We start from the raw sequence: 17,949 nt of genomic DNA, 5'->3' as shown, positions 1-17,949 counted from the left end.
GTGTATGTGTGTCTGTGTGTGTGTGTCTGTGTGTGTGTACTGTGTGTGTCTGTGTGTGTTTACTGTGTGTGTGTGTGTATGTACTGTGTGTGTGTCTGTGTGTGTGTGTGTGTGTACTGTGTGTGTGTGTGTCTGTGTGTGTGTCTGTGTGTGTGTCTGTGTGTGTCTGTGTGTGTGTCTGTGTGTGTGTACTGTGTGTGTTTGTCTGTGTGTGTGTGTGTGCTTCATTGCACCAGATGCTGCTGGACCAGACGGACTTCCTGGTGGTCGGGGTTCTGGGCCCTCAGGGCGTGGGGAAGTCCACCATCATGTCCCTGCTGGCCACCAACTCTCCTGAGGACGACCCCCGGTGAGCCGTGGGTGGGTGGGTGGGTAGGTGAGTGGGTGGGTGGGTAGATGAGTGGGTGGGTGAGTGGGTGGGTTGGTAGGTGAGTGGGTGGGTGGGTGGGTGAGTGGGTGGGTGAGTGGGTAGGTGAGTGGGTGGGTGAGTGGGTAGGTGAGTGGGTGGGTAGGTGAGTGGGTGGGTGAGTAGGTAGGTGAGTGAGTAGGTGGGTAGGTGGGTGAGTGGGTGGGTCAGTGGGTGGGTGAGTGAGTGGGTGAGTGGGTGGGTGAGCGGGTGGGTGAGTGAGTGGGTGAGTGGGTGGGTGAGCGGGTGGGTGAGTGAGTGGGTGAGTGGGTGGGTGAGTGGGTAGGTGAGTAGGTGAGTGATTGAACCGGTCAATGGCCTCCCCTAGGTTAACTCAGCCTCAAATGAGTACCTGGTGCGTTGTGTAGTAAACATCGCCATTGGGGGAGGTGTTTGTGTGTGATCGTGTGTGTACGTGTGTGTGTATACGTGTGTGTGTGTACGTGTGTGTACATGTGTGTGTGTACGTGTGTGTGTCTACGTACGTGTGTGTGTGTGTACGTACGTGTGTGTGTACGTGTGTGTGCGTACGTGTGTACGTACGTGTGTGTGTGTGTGTACGTGTGTGTGTGTGTGTACGCTTACGCACAGCAAGTTGGCACAGTAAGGGGCACAGGTGGTGCATCAGCCAGTCATCTCAGTCATCTCAGTCAGTCGACCCGTGGCACCTGGGTCTGCCCCGTGACCTCCTGCCCGCGGCCGTTCGACAGTTCACGTGGCCTCAAGGTGCACATGGCCTGGCACAAGTGTCGTGGTGACGTCACCGCCACTTAGTGGCGAATAGCGGTTGTTGTTGTGTAAGTGTGTGTGTTCATGTGTGTGTGTGTAAATGTGTGTGTACGTGTGTGCGTGTGTAAGTGTGTGTGTGTAAGTGTGTGGGGAGCGATAGTGTAGCGGTTAGCGCGCTGCGCTATGAACCTGGCGACCCGGGTTCGATTCCTGCTCACGGCCAACACCAGTGACGATTATCTGAACCGGTCACAGGCCTCCCCTAGGTCGACTCAGCCTCAAATGAGTACCTGGTGCGGTGTGTAAACATTGCCACTAGGGAGATAAAGGCGGTCGGGCGTGGTGCTGGCCACCCAACCCCTCGTGTACCGTTCCGGCCTTCATAGGTGCTCGCTAACAGCACTTGCCCCTACAGTCTGTTAAGGCTATATGGGGGATCTTTGTTTTGTGTGTAAGTGTGTTTGTGTGTACGTGTGTAAGTGTGTGTGTACGTGTGTGTGTGTGTACGTGTGTGTGTGTGTAAGTGTGTGTGTACGTGTGTGTGTACGTGTGTACATGTGTGTACGTGTGTGTGTGTGTGTGTAAGTGTGTGTGTACGTGTAACTGGAGCGTGCCACTAAGAGATGGGGCCTTACCATCAGCCCCACCAAAACTAAGCACCTGCCTGGGTATTTTGTACCATCGGACACTCCACCCAATCGGTGATGGGGCAGTTGTGGAGAGAGTGGAGAGTTTCCCATACCTGGGCAGTGTGCTTATGACCGGCTCCAGTTTAACAGCAGAGGTCTCACTCCGAATCAGTCGAGCAGCAATATCTCTTCATCGGTTGCGTAACGCTGTGTAGAAGCTACCTGGTCTGTCGCTCCGCACTAAGCTTCAGGTCTTTTCGGCCACGGTCATTCCCTCCCTTCTCTACGCATGCGAAACGTGGATCCCCCTAATGGAACATCTTCGCCGGTTTGAAACATTTAGGCTGGCCTGCCTACGATCCATCCTGGGTTTAACCAGACTGGATTGTGTGAGGAGCTCACAAATCCTTGAAAGATCTGGGCAAGGTCCCATCGGTGAGCTCCTCCGGCGGGCAAGGCTGCGATGGCTGGGTCATGTAGCCCGCATGCCCAGCCACCGCATGCTGAAACAGCTTTTGTTCGGCCGGATCGAGGGGGCTAAACGGGCGCGGCATGGGCTAGAGAAGAGATGGAGTGATGTGGTACAGGAGGACGTGGAGCTGAGTGGATTTGCCGATCACTGGTACCAGCGGTGTCAAGATCGGCCTCTGTGGAGGAGGCTCGTGAAGGACGCTACTGGGCAGTTGGAGGTAGTCGCCCTCCAACAACAACGGAGGGCGGAGGAGCGACGCTCGGAACAACGAGCGGAGCGCTGGGTGGCTAAAGCACAGCAGGTTGGCACAGTAGAGGGCACAGGTGGTGCATCAGCCAGTCATCTCAGTCAGTCGACCCGTGGCACCTGGGTCTGCCCCGTGACCTCCTGCCAGCGGGCGTTCGACACTTCACGTGGCCTCAGGGTGCACATAGCCTGGCACAAGCGTCGTGGTGACGTCACCGCCACTTAGTGGTGAATGGCGGTTGTTGTTGTGTAAGTGTGTGTACGTGTGTGTGTAAGTGTGTGTGTACGTGCGTGTGTGTGTACGTGTGTGTGTAAGTGTGTGTGTAAGTATGTGTGTACGTGTGTGTGTACGTGTGTGTGTAAGTGAGTAAGTGTGTGTGTACGTGTGTGTGTACGTGTGTACGTGTATAAGTGTGTGTATAAGTGTGTGTGTACGTGTAAGTGTGTAAGTGTGTGTGTACGTGTGTGTGTAAGTGTGTGTGTACGTGTGTGTGTACGTACGTGTGTGTAAGTGTGTGTGTAAGTGTGTGTGTACGTGTGTGTGTGTGTAAGTGTGTGTGTGTGTACGTGTGTATGTAAGTGTGTAAGTGTGTGTGTAAGTGTGTGTGTACGTGTGTGTGTGTAACTGTGTGTAAGTGTGTGTACGTGTGTGTGTAAGTGTGTGTGTACGTGTGTGTAAGTGTGTGTACGTGTGTGTGTACGTGTGTGTGTGTGTAAGTGTGTGTGTAAGTGTGTGTGTACGTGTGTGTATACGTGTGTGTGTAAGTGTGTGTGTAAGTGTGTGTGTACGTGTGTGTGTGTGTGTACGTGTGTGTGTACGTGTGTGTGTGTAAGTGTGTAAGTGTGTGTGTACGTGTGTGTGTGTACGTGTGTGTATGTAAGTGTGTGTGTAAGTGTGTGTGTGTGTAAGTGTGTGTGTGTGTAAGTGTGTGTGTACGTGTGTGTGTGTGTAAGTGTGTGTGTGTAAGTGTGTGTGTAAGTGTGTAAGTGTGTGTGTGTAAGTGTGTTTGTAAGTGTGTGTGTAAGTGTGTGTGTAAGTGTGTGTACATGTGTGTAAGTGTGTGTGTAAGTGTGTGTGTACATGTGTGTGTACGTGTGTGTGTGTAAGTGTGTGTGTAAGTGTGTGTGTACGTGTGTGTACACGTACACAGTGTAGCGGTTAGCGCGCTGCGCTATGTACCTGGCGACCCGGGTTCGATTCCCGCTCACGGCCAACACCAGTGACGATTATCTGAACCGGTCCCGGGCCTCCCCTAGGTCGACTCAGCCTCAAATGAGTACCTGGTGCGGTGGATAAAAAACATTGCCACTGGGGAGACAAAGGCGGTCGGGCGTGGTGCTGGCCACCCACCCCCTCGTGTACCGTTCCGGCCTTCATAGGTGCTCGCTAACAGCACTTGCCCCTACAGTCTGTTAAGGCTATACGGGGGATCTTTGTCTTTGTCTTTGTACGTGTGTGTGTACGTGTGTGTATGTAAGTGTGTGTGTAAGTGTGTAAGTGTGTGTGTGTAAGTGTGTGTGTAAGTGTGTGTGTAAGTGTGTGTGTACGTGTGTGTGTGTACGTGTGTGCAGGCTCCACGCATTCCGCTCCCAGAGCCAGGAGAGCCGTGAGCGAGCGAGTCACCACACCAGCGGCGTGGAGCTCTTCATCAGCCAGGAGCGCGTGTTCTTCCTGGACACGCAGGTGTGCTCACACGCTCACCACGCTCACCACGCTCACCACGCTCACACGCTCACCCCGCTCACCACGCTCACACACTCACACACTCACCACACTCACACGCTCACACACTCACACACTCACACACTCACACGCTCACCCCGCTCACACGCTCACACACTCACACACTCACACTCTCACCACACTCACACACTCACACTCTCACCACGCTCACACACTCACACTCTCACCACGCTCACACACTCACACGCTCACACACTCACACACTCACACTCTCACACTCTCACCACGCTCACAGACTCACACGCTCACCTCGCTCACACACTCACCACGCTCACACACTCACACACTCACCACGCTCACACACTCACACACTCACACGCTCACACACTCACCACGCTCACACACTCACACACTCACCACGCTCACACGCTCACACACTCACACACTCACACGCTCACACACTCACCACGCTCACCACGCTCACACACTCACCACGCTCACACGCTCACACACTCACACACTCACACGCTCACACACTCACCACGCTCACACGCTCACACGCTCACCTCGCTCACACACTCACACATTCACCACGCTCACACACTCACACACTCACACGCTCACACGCTCACACACTCACCACGCTCACAGACTCACACACTCACCACGCTCACACACTCACACGCTCACACACTCACCACGCTCACAGACTCACACACTCACCACGCTCACACACTCACACACTCACCACGCTCACACGCTCACACACTCACACACTCACACGCTCACAGACTCACACACTCACCACGCTCACACACTCACACACTCACCACGCTCACACGCTCACACACTCACACACTCACACGCTCACACACTCACCACGCTCACACGCTCACACACTCACACACTCACACGCTCACACACTCACCACGCTCACACGCTCACACACTCACCACGCTCACAGACTCACACGCTCACCTCGCTCACACACTCACACACTAACCCACTCACACGCTTACACACTCACACCCTCATACGCTCACCCTCTCACTCACCCGCACGCTCACCCCACACGCTCACCCACTCACGCTCACCCAGATGCTCACCTGGACATCTCAAACGCTCACCCATGTGCTCAACCACACGACCACCCTCACCCGCTCACCCACACGCTCACCCTCACACGTTCGCCCTCTCATTCACACGCACACTCACCCACACTCACCCACACACTCATCCACACGCTCACCCACACACTCACCCACACGCTCACCCTCTCATTCACACACTCACCCACACACTCACGCACACACTCACCCACACACTCACGCACACACTCACCCTCACACTCACCCACACATTCACGCACACACTCACCCACACGCTCACCCACACACTCACCCACACACTCACCCACACACTCACCCACACACTCACCCACACACTCACCCACACACTCACCCTCACTCACCCACACTCACCCACACACTCACCCACACACTCACCCACACGTTCACCCTCTCATTCACACACTCACCTTCACACTCACCCACACACTCACCCACACACTCACCCACACACTCACCCTCACTCACCCACACTCACCCACACATTCACCCTCTCATTCACACACTCACCCACCCTCTCATTCACACACTCACCCACACATTCACCCACACATTCACCTTCACACTCACCCACACACTCACCCACACACTCACCCACACACTCACCCTCACTCACCCTCACTCACCCACACTCACCCACACACTCACCCTCTCATTTATACACTCGCCCACCCTCTCATTCACACACTCACCCACACGCTCACAGTCAAATTGTCACTCTCCCCGTGCCCCCCCCCGTGCCCCCCCCGTGCCCCCCCGTGCCCCCCCCCGTGGCCCCCCGTGCCCCCCCCCGTGCCCCCCCCCCGTGCCCCCCCCCCCCGTGCCCCCCCCCCCAGCCAGTGCTGAGTGCGTCTGTGCTGGACCACTTCATCAACAACGAACGTAAACTTCCCCAGGAGTTCTCCCTGCCACACACGTTTGTGGAGGTGCACGTGGGTACCACCACCAACACCACAACAACAACAACTACCACAACAACAACTACTACCACAACTACCACAACTACTACCACAACCACCACAACAACTACCACAACTACTACCACAACCACCACAACAACAACCACAACTACCACAACTACTAGTACACATTCGTGGAGATGCACGTGGGTACCACCACCAACACCACAACAACAACTACCACTACAACCACAACTACCACCACAATTACCACAACCACCACTACCACCACTACCACAACTACCAGAACAACTACCACCACCACAACCACCACAACCACAACAACCACCACAACTACCACAACCAAAACTACCACAACCACAACTACCACCACAACTACCACCACAACAACCACAACAACCACCACAACCACCACCACAACCATCACCACAACTACTCGTACACGTTTGTGGAGGTGCACGTGGGTACCACCACCACAACAACAACAACAACCACCACAACAACAACCACCACCACAACAACAACCACCACAAACACCACTACAACCACGACTAGTACAGCTACAACAACAACATCAACAATTGTGGTTGTTGTTGTGGTGGTTGTTGTGGTGGTTGTTGTGGTGGTGGCTGTGGTGGTGGTTGTGGTTGTTGTTGATGTGGTTGTTGTTGGTTGTGGTGGTTGTTAATGTTCTTGTTGATGTGGTTGATGTTGTTGTTGTGATTGTTTTGGTGGTGGTTGTGGTTGTTGTTTTGGTGGTTGTTGTGGTGGTTGTGGTTGTAGTTGTTGATGTGGTGGTTGTGGTGGTAGTGGTTGTAGTTGTTGTGGTGGTAATGGTTGTTGTGGTAGTGGTTGTGGTGGTGGTTGTTGTGGTTGTTAATGTTGTTGTTGATGTGGTTGCTGTGATTGTTGTGGTGGTTGTGGTGGTTGTGGTTGTAGTTGTGGTGGTGGTGATGGTTGTTGTGGTGGTTGTGGTTGTAGTTGATGTGGTTGTGGTGGTAATGGTTGTGGTGGTGATGGTTGTGGTGGTGATGGTTGTTGTGGTGGTTGTGGTTGTGGTGGTGGTGATGGTTGTTGTGGTGGTTGGGGTGGTGGTTGTGGTGGTGGTGATGGTTGTGGTTGTGGTGGTGGTTGTGGTGATGGTTGTGGTGGTGGTTGTGGTGATGGTTGTGGTGGTGGTTGTGGTGGTGGTTGTGGTGGTGGTTGTGGTGGTGGTGGTTGTGGTGGTGGTTGTGGTGATGGTTGTGGTGGTGGTTGTGGTGGTTGTGGTGGTTGTGGTGGTAATGGTTGTGGTGGTTGTGGTGGTTGTGGTTGTGGTGATGGTTGTGTGGTTGTTGTGGTGGTGGATGTGGTAATGGTTGTGGTGGTGGTTGTGTTGGTGGTTGTGGTGGTTATGGTGGTTGTGGTGGTGGTGGTGGTTGTGGTGGTTGTTGTGGTGGTGGATGTGGTAATGGTTGTGGTTGTGGTGATGGTTGTGGTGGTTGTGGTGGTGGTGGTTGTGGTAATGGTTGTGGTGATGGTTGTGGTGATGGTTGTGGTGGTTGTGATGGTTGTGGTGGTTGTGGTGATGGTTGTGGTGGTTGTGGTGGTGGTGATGGTTGTGGTGGTTGTGGTGGTTGTGGTGGTAATGGTTGTGGTGGTTGTGATGGTTGTGGTGATGGTTGTGGTGGTTGTAATGGTTGTGGTAATGGTTGTGGTAATGGTTGTGGTGATGGTTGTGGTGGTTGTGGTGATGGTTGTGGTGGTTGTGGTGGTGGTGATGGTTGTGGTGGTTGTGGTGGTTGTGGTGGTTGTGGTGATGGTTGTGGTGGTGGTGGTAATGGTTGTGGTGGTGGTGGTGGTAATGGTTGTGGTTGTGGTGGTGGTTGTGGTGATGGTTGTGGTGGTTGTGGTTGTGGTGGTGGTGGTAATGGTTGTGGTTGTGGTGGTGGTTGTGATGGTTGTGGTGGTAATCGTTGTGGTGGTTGTGGTTGTTGTAATGGTTGTGGTTGTGGTGGTGGTTGTAGTCTCTCCAGTTGGCTGCTCTGCTGCTTACCGTGTGCCACGTGCTGCTCGTGGTGCAAGACTCACCGTGGGATACTCGCCTCTACCGGTGACTCACCACGCTCGCTCACCACGCTCGGTCACCACGCTCGCTCACCACGCTCACTCACCACGCTCACCACACTCACTCACCACGCTCACTCACCACGCTCACCACGCTCGCTCACCACGCTCACTCACCACGCTCACTCACCACGCTCACCACGCTCACTCACCACGCTCACCATGCTCGCTCACCACGCTCACCACGCTCACTCACCACGCTCACCACGCTCGCTCACCACGCTCACCACGCTCACTCACCACGCTCACCACGCTCGCTCACCACGCTCACCACGCTCACTCACCACGCTCACCATGCTCGCTCACCACGCTCACCACGCTCACTCACCACGCTCACCATGCTCGCTCACCACGCTCACCACGCTCACTCACCACGCTCACCACGCTCGCTCACCACGCTCACCACGCTCACTCACCACGCTCACTCACCACGCTCGCTCACCACGCTCACCACGCTCACTCACCACGCTCACTCACCACGCTCGCTCACCACGCTCACCACGCTCACTCACCACGCTCACTCACCACGCTCACTCGCCACGCTCACCACGCTCACCACGCTCGCTCACCACGCTCACTCACCACGCTCACTTACCACGCTCACTCACCACGCTCACTCACCACGCTCACCACGCTCACTCACCACGCTCACCACGCTCGCTCACCACGCTCACCACGCTCACTCACCACGCTCACTCGCCACGCTCACCACGCTCACTCACCACGCTCACTCACCACGCTCACCACGCTCACTCACCACGCTCACCATGCTCGCTCACCACGCTCGCTCACCACGCTCGCTCACCACGCTCACTCACCACGCTCACCACGCTCACTCACCACGCTCACCACGCTCGCTCACCACGCTCACCACGCTCACTCACCACGCTCACTCACCACGCTCGCTCACCACGCTCACCACGCTCACTCACCACGCTCACTCGCCACGCTCACCACGCTCACTCACCACGCTCACTCACCACACTCACCACGCTCACCCACCACGCTCACCACGCTCACTCACCACGCTCACCATGCTCGCTCACCACGCTCGCTCACCACGCTCGCTCACCACGCTCACTCACCACGCTCACCACGCTCACTCACCACGCTCACCACGCTCGCTCACCACGCTCACCATGCTCACTCACCACGCTCACTCACCACGCTCGCTCACCACGCTCACCACGCTCACTCACCACGCTCGCTCACCACGCTCACCACGCTCACTCACCACGCTCACTCACCACACTCACCACGCTCACCCACCACGCTCACCACGCTCACTCACCACGCTCACCATGCTCGCTCACCACACTCGCTCACCACGCTCGCTCACCACGCTCACTCACCACGCTCACCACGCTCACTCACCACGCTCACTCGCCACGCTCACCACGCTCACTCACCACGCTCACCACGCTCACTCACCACGCTCACTCACCACGCTCACTCACCACGCTCACCACGCTCACCACGCTCACTCACCACGCTCACCACGCTCACTCACCACGCTCACTCACCACGCTCGCTCACCACGCTCACCACGCTCACTCACCACGCTCACTCACCACGCTCACTCGCCACGCTCACCACGCTCACTCACCACGCTCACCACGCTCACTCACCACGCTCACTCACCACGCTCACTCACCACGCTCACCACGCTCACCACGCTCACTCACCACGCTCACCACGCTCACTCACCACGCTCACTCACCACGCTCACTCACCACGCTCACCACGCTCACCACGCTCACTCACCACGCTCACTCACCACGCTCACTCACCACGCTCACTCACCACGCTCACTCACCACGCTGACTCACCACGCTCGCTCACCACGCTCACTCACCACGCTCACTCACCACGCTCACCACGCTCGCTCACCACGCTCACTCACCACGCTCGCTCACCACGCTCACTCACCACGCTCGCTCACCACGCTCACCACGCTCGCTCACCACGCTCACTCACCACGCTCACCACACTCACTCACCACGCTCACCACACTCACCACGCTCACTCACCACGCTCACCACACTCACCACGCTCGCTCACCACGCTCACTCACCACGCTCACCACGCTCGCTCACTACGCTCACTCACCACGCTCACCACGCTTCATAGGTGCTGCTGCTACTGGCTACTAACAGCACTTGCCCCTACAGCCTGTTAGAGACTACACGGGGGACCTTTGTCTGTGTCTACCTTCACAGGTGCTGCTGCTACTCGCTACTCACAGCACTTGCCCCTACAGTCTGTTAGAGGCTACACGGGGGACCTTTTTCTGTGTCTACCTTCACAGGTGCTGCTGCTACTCGCTACTCACAGCACTTGCCCCTACAGCCTGCTAGAGACTACACGGGGGACCTTTGTCTGTGTCTACCTTCACAGGTGCTGCTGCTACTCGCTACTCACAGCACTTGCCCCTACAGTCTGTTAGAGGCTACACGGGGGACCTTTGTCTGTGTCTACCTTCACAGGTGCTGCTGCTACTCGCTACTCACAGCACTTGCCCCTACAGCCTGCTAGAGACTACACGGGGGACCTTTGTCTGTGTCTACCTTCACAGGTGCTGCTGCTACTCGCTACTCACAGCACTTGCCCCTACAGTCTGTTAGAGGCTACACGGGGGACCTTTGTCTGTGTCTACCTTCACAGGTGCTGCTGCTACTCGCTACTCACAGCACTTGCCCCTACAGCCTGCTAGAGACTACACGGGGGACCTTTGTCTGTGTCTACCTTCACAGGTGCTGCTGCTACTCGCTACTCACAGCACTTGCCCCTACAGCCTGCTAGAGGCTACACGGGGACCTTTGTCTGTGTCTACCTTCACAGGTGCTGCTGCTACTCGCTACTGACAGCACTTGCCCCGACAGCTTCTTAGAGGCTACACGGGGGATCTTTGTCTGTGTCTACCTTCACAGGTGCTGCTGCTACTCGTTACTCACAGCACTTGCCCCTACAGCCTGTTAGAGGCTACACGGGGGATCTTTGTCTGTGTCTACCTTCATAGGTGCTGCTGCTACTCGCTACTCACAGCACTTGCCCCTACAGCCTGTTAGAGGCTACACGGGGGATCTTTGTCTGTGTCTACCTTCACAGGTGCTGCTGCTACTCGCTACTCACAGCACTTGCCCCTACAGTCTGTTAGAGGCTACACGGGGGATCTTTGTCTGTGTCTACCTTCACAGGTGCTGCTGCTACTCGCTACTCACAGCACTTGCCCCTACAGCCTGTTAGAGACTACACGGGGGACCTTTGTCTGTGTCTACCTTCACAGGTGCTGCTGCTACTCACTACTCACAGCACTTGCCCCTACAGTCTGTTAGAGGCTACACGTGGGATCTTTGTCTGTGTGCTGGTTCAGGTTCCTGCGCACGGCCGAGATGCTGAAGCCGTCTTGCCCCCAGCCCAGCCACGAGTCCAACTCCACCCTGGGCACAGAAGACTCCACAGAGCACTACCCACACCTGGGTGGGTGTGAGTGTGGGTGTGTGGGTGTGGGTGTGTGTGGGTGGGTGTGGGTGGGTGTGTGGGTGGGTGTGTGTGGGTGGGTGTGTGTGGGTGGGTGTGTGTGGGTGTGTGTGTGAGTGTGTGGGTGTGTGAGTGTGGGTGTGCATGTGTGAGTGTGGGTGTGAGTGGGTGGGTGTGAGTGTGGGTGTGTGTGTGAGTGTGTGGGTGGGTGGGTGGGTGTGGGTGGGTGTGAGTGTGTGGGTGTGAGTGTGTGTGTGAGTTTGTGGGTGTGAGTGTGTGTGTGGGTTAGCGGGTGAGTCTGTGGGTGAGAGTGAGTGTGTGTGTGTGCGTGTGTGTGGGTGAGCGGGTGAGTGTGTGGGTGAGCGGGTGAGTGTGAGTTGTGTGTGTGTGCATGTGTTTGGGTGAGCAGGTGAGTGTGTGGGTGAGTGGGTGGGTGAGCGGGTGAGTGTGTGGGTGAGTGTGCAGGTGAGTGTGAGAGTGAGTGTGTGCGTGTGTGTGGGTGAGTGTGAGAGTGAGTGTGTGCGTGTGTGTGGGTGAGCGGGTGAGTGTGTGGGTGAGTGTGTGAGTGAGTGTGTGGATGAGTGTGTGTGCGTGTGTGTGGGTGAGCGGGTGAGTGTGAAAGTGAGTGTGTGAGAGTGAGTGTGTGTGTGTGCGTGTGTGTGGGTGAGTGTGTGAGAGTGAGTGTGTGCGTATGCGTGTGTGGGTGAGCGGGTGAGTGTGTGGGTGAGTGTGTGAGTGAGTGTGTGGATGAGTGTGTGTGCGTGTGTGTGGGTGAGCGGGTGAGTGTGAAAGTGAGTGTGTGTGTGGGTGAGTGTGTGAGAGTGAGTGTGTGTGTGTGCGTGTGTGGGTGAGTGTGTGAGAGTGAGTGTGTGTGTGTGCGTGTGTGTGGGTGAGCGGGTGAGTGTGAGAGTGAGTGTGTGTGTGCGTGTGTGTGGGTGAGCGGGTGAGTGTGTAGGTGAGCGGGTTGGTCAGCGGGTGAGTGTGCGTTTGTGTGGATGAGCAGGGGAGTATGTGGGTGAGTGGGTGTGTGAGCGGGTGATTGTGTGGGTGAGTGTGTGAGAGTGAGTGTGTATGTGTGTGCGTGTGTGTGAGAGTGAGTGTGTGTGTGTGTGTGTGCGTGTGTGTGGGTGAGCGGGTGGGTGAGCGGTTGAGTGTGAGCGGGGTGAGTGTGAGTGTGTGTGGGTGAGCGGGTGAGTGTGTGGGTGAGCGTGTGGGTGAGCGGGTGGGTGAGCGGGTGAGTGTGAGCGGGTGAGTGTGAGCGGGTGAGTGTGAGTGTGTGTGGGTGAGCAGGTGAGTGTGTGGGTGAGTGTGTGTGGGTGTGAGTGTGTGTGTGCGTGTGTGTGGGTGTGCAGGTGAGTGTGTGGGTGAGCAGGTGAGTGTGAGAGTGAGTGTGTGTGTGTGCGTGTGTGTGGGTGAGCGGGTGGGTGAGCGGGTGAGTGTGAGCGGGTGAGTGTGAGTGTGTGTGTGTGCATGTGTGTGGGTGAGCAGGTGAGTGTGTGTAGGCAAGCGGTAGTGTAGTGGTTAGCCGCAACCCTGAGCTACAAACCCAACAACCCGGGTTCGCTTCCCACTCACGGCCAACACCAGTGACGATAATTTGAATCGGTCCTGGGCCTCCCCTAGGTCGACTCGGCCTCAAATAAGTGCCTGGCGCTGCGTGTAAACATCGCCACTGGGGAGACAAAGGCGGCCGGGAGTGGCACTGGCCACCCACCCCCCTCGTGTGCCACAGTGCCAGTAGCCTTCAGAGGTCCTGCTGCTGCTGCTACTGCTGCTCGCTGCTAACAGCACTTGCCCCTCCAGGCTACACGGGTGATCTTTGTCTTTGCACACTCACACCCCTCTCCTGTGATCCCATCTCTCCTATCCCCCCTCCTGCCCCCCCCCTCCCCCTCCCTGTGTGCCTGCGTGTCTCCCTGTCCCTCCACACTTGATCCCCGTGTCTCCCTGTCTCTCCACACTTGATCCCCGTGTCTCCCTGTCCCTCCACACTTGATCCCCGTGTCTCTCTGTCCCTCCACACTTGATCCCCGTGTCTCTCTGTCCCTCCACACTTGATCCCCGTGTCTCCCTGTCCCTCCACACTTGATCCCCGTGTCTTTCTGTCCCTCTGTCCCTCCACACTTGATCCCCGTGTCTCCCTGTCTCTCCACACTTGATCCCCGTGTCTCTCTGTCCCTCTGTCCCTCCACACTTGATCCCCGTGTCTCCCTATCTCTCCACACTTGATCCCCGTGTCTCCCCGTGTCTCTCTGTCCCTCCACACTTGATCCCCGTGTCTCTCTGTCCCTCCACACTTGATCCCCGTGTCTCCCTGTCCCTCCACACTTGATCCCCGTGTCTCCCCGTGTCTCTCTGTCCCTCCACACTTGATCCCCGTGTCTCCCCGTGTCTCCCTGTCCCTCCACACTTGATCCCCGTGTCTCCCCGTGTCTCCCTCTCCCTCCACACTTGATCCCCGTGTCTCTCTGTCCCTCCACACTTGATCCCCGTGTCTCCCTGTCCCTCCACACTTGATCCCCGTGTCTCCCCGTGTCTCTCTGTCCCTCCACACTTGATCCCCGTGTCTCTCTGTCCCTCCACACTTGATCCCCGTGTCTCCCCGTGTCTCTCTGTCCCTCCACACTTGATCCCCGTTTCTCCCCGTGTCTCTCTGTCCCTCCACACTTGATCCCCGTGTCTCCCTGTCCCTCCACACTTGATCCCCGTGTCTCCCCGCGTCTCTCTGTCCCTCCACACTTGATCCCCGTGTCTCCCCGTGTCTCCCTGTCCCTCCACACTTGATCCCCGTGTCTCTCTGTCCCTCCACACTTGATCCCCGTGTCTCTCTGTCCCTCCACACTTGATCCCCGTTTCTCCCCGTGTCTCTCTGTCCCTCCACACTTGATCCCCGTGTCTCTCTGTCCCTCCACACTTGATCCCCGTTTCTCCCCGTGTCTCTCTGTCCCTCCACACTTGATCCCCGTGTCTCTCTGTCCCTCCACACTTGATCCCCGTTTCTCCCCGTGTCTCTCTGTCCCTCCACACTTGATCCCCGTGTCTCCCTGTCCCTCCACACTTGATCCCCGTGTCTCCCCGTGTCTCTCTGTCCCTCCACACTTGATCCCCGTGTCTCCCCGTGTCTCCCTGTCCCTCCACACTTGATCCCCGTGTCTCTCTGTCCCTCCACACTTGATCCCCGTGTCTCTCTGCCCCTCCACACTTGATCCCCGTGTCTCCCTGTGTCTCTCTCTCCCTCCACACTTGATCCCCGTGTCTCCTCGTGTCTCCCCGTGTCCCCCCCCCGTGTCCCCCCCCCCCCCAGTGTTTGTACAGAACCGAGCGCCTCGTGAAGACTTCTCTCCCCGCCGCCTCGAGGAGATGGAGCAGACGGTCGCCTCGCTCATGCGCCACTCCAACCTCAAGCACCGCGGTGCGACTCTCCCACCCCCCCCCCACCCCCACCCCCACCCCCCACATCCCCACCCCCACCCCCCACATCCCCACCCCCCCCACCCCCACCCCCCACATCCCGAGCACCGTGGAGGGAACGTCGCCGCCGGGGAGACAAAGGCGGCCGGGCGCGGCGCCGGCTCCCTTCGGCGGCGCTGCACGCTGACGGCCCTTGCCCCGACGGTCGGTCGCGGCTACACGGGGGATCTTTGCCTTTGTGCGCTAGGGGTGGTGTCCATGCCCGGCCGTGCCGCCGCCGCCGCCGCCGCTGCCGCGGGGTCAGCGGCCGTCTCCCTCTTCCTGCTGCCAGCGTCGGGCGACGGAGACGCGGACGAGAAAGCCTCACGCAGACGTGAGGGCCCCTACTGCCTCGTGCTACCTGCCTCACCCTGCATCACCCTCACCCTGCCTCACCCTCATCCTGCATCACTCTGCCTCATCCTGCATCACCCTCACCCTCACCCTGCCTCACCCTGCATCACCCTGCCTCACCCTGCATCACCCTCATCCTCACCCTGCATCACCCTGCCTCACCCTGCCTCTCTCCCCGCTCTCTCTCCCTATCTCCCCACCTCTCTCCCCGCTCTCTCTCCCCGCTCTCTCCCTCCCTCTCTCCCCGCTCTCTCTCTCCCCGCTCTCTCCCTCCCTCTCTCCCCACCTCTCTCTCCCTCTCTCCCCGCCTCTCTCCCCGCTCTCTCTCCCTGCCCTCTCTCCCCGCTCTCTCTCCCCGCTCTCTCTCCCCCGCTCTCTCTCCCCGCTCTCTCCCTCCCTCTCTCCCTCCCTCTCTCTCCCCGCTCTCTCCCCGCTCTCTCTCCCTGCCCGCGTGCGTCTGCGAGTGTCCGCGTGTGTACGGTGGGGGCTGCTGACCCCCCCACCACCCTCAACCACTTGACCAAAACCGCGCAGATCAAACTAGGGTTGTGCCGGAGGCCCCCCGTGGGGGTGACAGAGATTCTGTGAAGTCTCCTGGCCACGCCCCATGTAGCGGCACCGGGAGACCGATTCCCGTGGCCTCGGCGTTCCTCCAGAAACGACAGGGAGCCGCTGCGAGCGGCCGCGTGGAATGTTTCCGAACTGCTCACTGCCGAGGGAGAGGCTGCAGCTCCTATGTCGGGAGCTGGACCGGTACCGCCTGGACCCCTCCGTGGCTTCGGGTCGCTGTGATGGTTGGACAGGCCTCCTCCACTCGGGGGGCCGGGACACTGCCAAGCAAGAGACACCGAGCAGGCTACTGTGCGGCCCACCCCCCCCCCCCATCAGCGGGAGGCGAGGAATGGCGGGAGGTGGCTTACGCCCCCAACGAAGGTGGACAGTCGGCGGAGGCTCCAAGACTGCTGTGCAGCCCGTGGGCTCGTAATCGCGCAACGCACGCCGTTCCGGCATCAGCGCGTCCACACGGCATCACCGGGTCCAAGCAAGAGCAGCTGCTGGGCCACATGAGTGGATGCGGGCCCGTGACCTTAACACCAGGTGCTACCGTGGCTGATCCGCCCACTGACCTACTGGTCAACCACGTGCGGTGGGGGTCAACCGAGCTGCAGACTTGCTCCTTGGAGGCAACACATTATTGATTAGCACCAGCACATTACGCAGAGAGGTTACCGCCCCTTTACCCCGAGAACCTGTGGCGGTGGACGACCGCCAGGCTTAACTGCTGCGCTCGTCGCTGGGAGTAGCTACAACGGACAGGTCCCTGGCCTGGGTCTTCGTCCACTCGTTGGCACGCGACCACCCCCTCGCCCCCCGCACCTGGGGGTCCCTGTGTAGATCTTACTCGTCACGTGCCTTCCGGGGCGTCGACCGGAGTGCCATGGCCCAGGGTAACCTCACCCCATGGCTGACGCTCCCACACTACCTCCGGCCTTTACGGAACCGCCACTGGGGCTGTTACTACGCCCACCTATGGGGTGTCCACGATGGCGGTGCATCGCACGCCGGCACCACATAGCGACATCTGAGATGTCACGACACACGTTCTGTGTGCTGATGACCTGGTGATTGCTGCTGCCGCCAAGGAAGAGGAGTTGGAGGCGCTGCTGCTGGGACTGGAGCGTGCCACTAAGAGATGGGGCCTTGCCATCGGCCCCAACAAAACTGAGCACCTGCCTGGGTATGTTGTGCCATCGAACACTCCACCCCCACAACTCCCAATCGGTGATGGGGCAGTTGTGGAGAGAGTGGAGAGTTTCCCATACCTGGGCAGTGTGCTTATGACCGGCTCCGGTTTGGCAGTAGAGGTTTCACTCCGAATCAGTCGAGCGGCAATATCTTTTCATCGGCTGCATAACGCTGCTGTGTGGAAGCTACCTGGTCCATCGCTCCACATGAAGCTTCGGGTCTTCTCGGCCACGATCATTCCCTCGCGTCTCTACGCTTGCGAAACGTGGACCCCTTTAGAGGAACATCTGCACCAGTTTCAAAGATTCGGACTGGCCCTGCCGACGATCCATCCTGGGTTTAACCTGCAGGCTGGATTATTGTGTGAGGAGCTCACAGATCCTTGAAAGATCTGGTGAGCTCCTCCGGCAAGCAAGGCTGCGTTGAGCGGGTCCTGTAGCCCGCATGCCGAGCCACCGCCTGCCCAAGCAGCTTCTGTTCGGCTGGATCGAGGGGGCTAAATTTGCATGGCACGGGCTGAAGCAGAGATGGAGTGACGCGGTACAGGAGGACGTGGAGCTGAGTGGACTTTCCGACGACCGGTACCAGCGGTGTCAAGAT

General features: G+C 58.1%; 1 protein-coding gene across 2 annotated transcripts in view; it reads left to right on the top strand.

The window, feature by feature from the left end:
• Nucleotides 1-17,949, top strand: part of SMG9 (SMG9 nonsense mediated mRNA decay factor) — a 46,061-nt gene that overhangs the window by 25,434 nt on the left and 2,678 nt on the right. The window contains exons 6-12 of one of the 2 annotated variants that reach the window (XM_076054684.1): nucleotides 237-349; nucleotides 4,055-4,166; nucleotides 6,130-6,219; nucleotides 8,220-8,305; nucleotides 11,693-11,799; nucleotides 15,104-15,211; nucleotides 15,458-15,583. In XM_076054684.1, the coding sequence (XP_075910799.1) occupies nucleotides 237-349; nucleotides 4,055-4,166; nucleotides 6,130-6,219; nucleotides 8,220-8,305; nucleotides 11,693-11,799; nucleotides 15,104-15,211; nucleotides 15,458-15,583 (742 nt within the window). Of the gene's footprint in view, nucleotides 1-236; nucleotides 350-4,054; nucleotides 4,167-6,129; nucleotides 6,226-8,219; nucleotides 8,306-11,692; nucleotides 11,800-15,103; nucleotides 15,212-15,457; nucleotides 15,584-17,949 lie in introns of both variants that reach the window. The other variant, XM_076054683.1, reaches the window with a different exon arrangement.

This window comes from Petromyzon marinus, chromosome 67 (genome assembly GCF_048934315.1).
Source record: "Petromyzon marinus isolate PM22_M1 ecotype Great Lakes invasive population chromosome 67, UKy_Petmar_22M1.pri1.0, whole genome shotgun sequence".
Classification (NCBI taxonomy): domain Eukaryota; kingdom Metazoa; phylum Chordata; class Hyperoartia; order Petromyzontiformes; family Petromyzontidae; genus Petromyzon; species Petromyzon marinus.
This window is presented reverse-complemented; position numbering and strand designations above follow the sequence as displayed.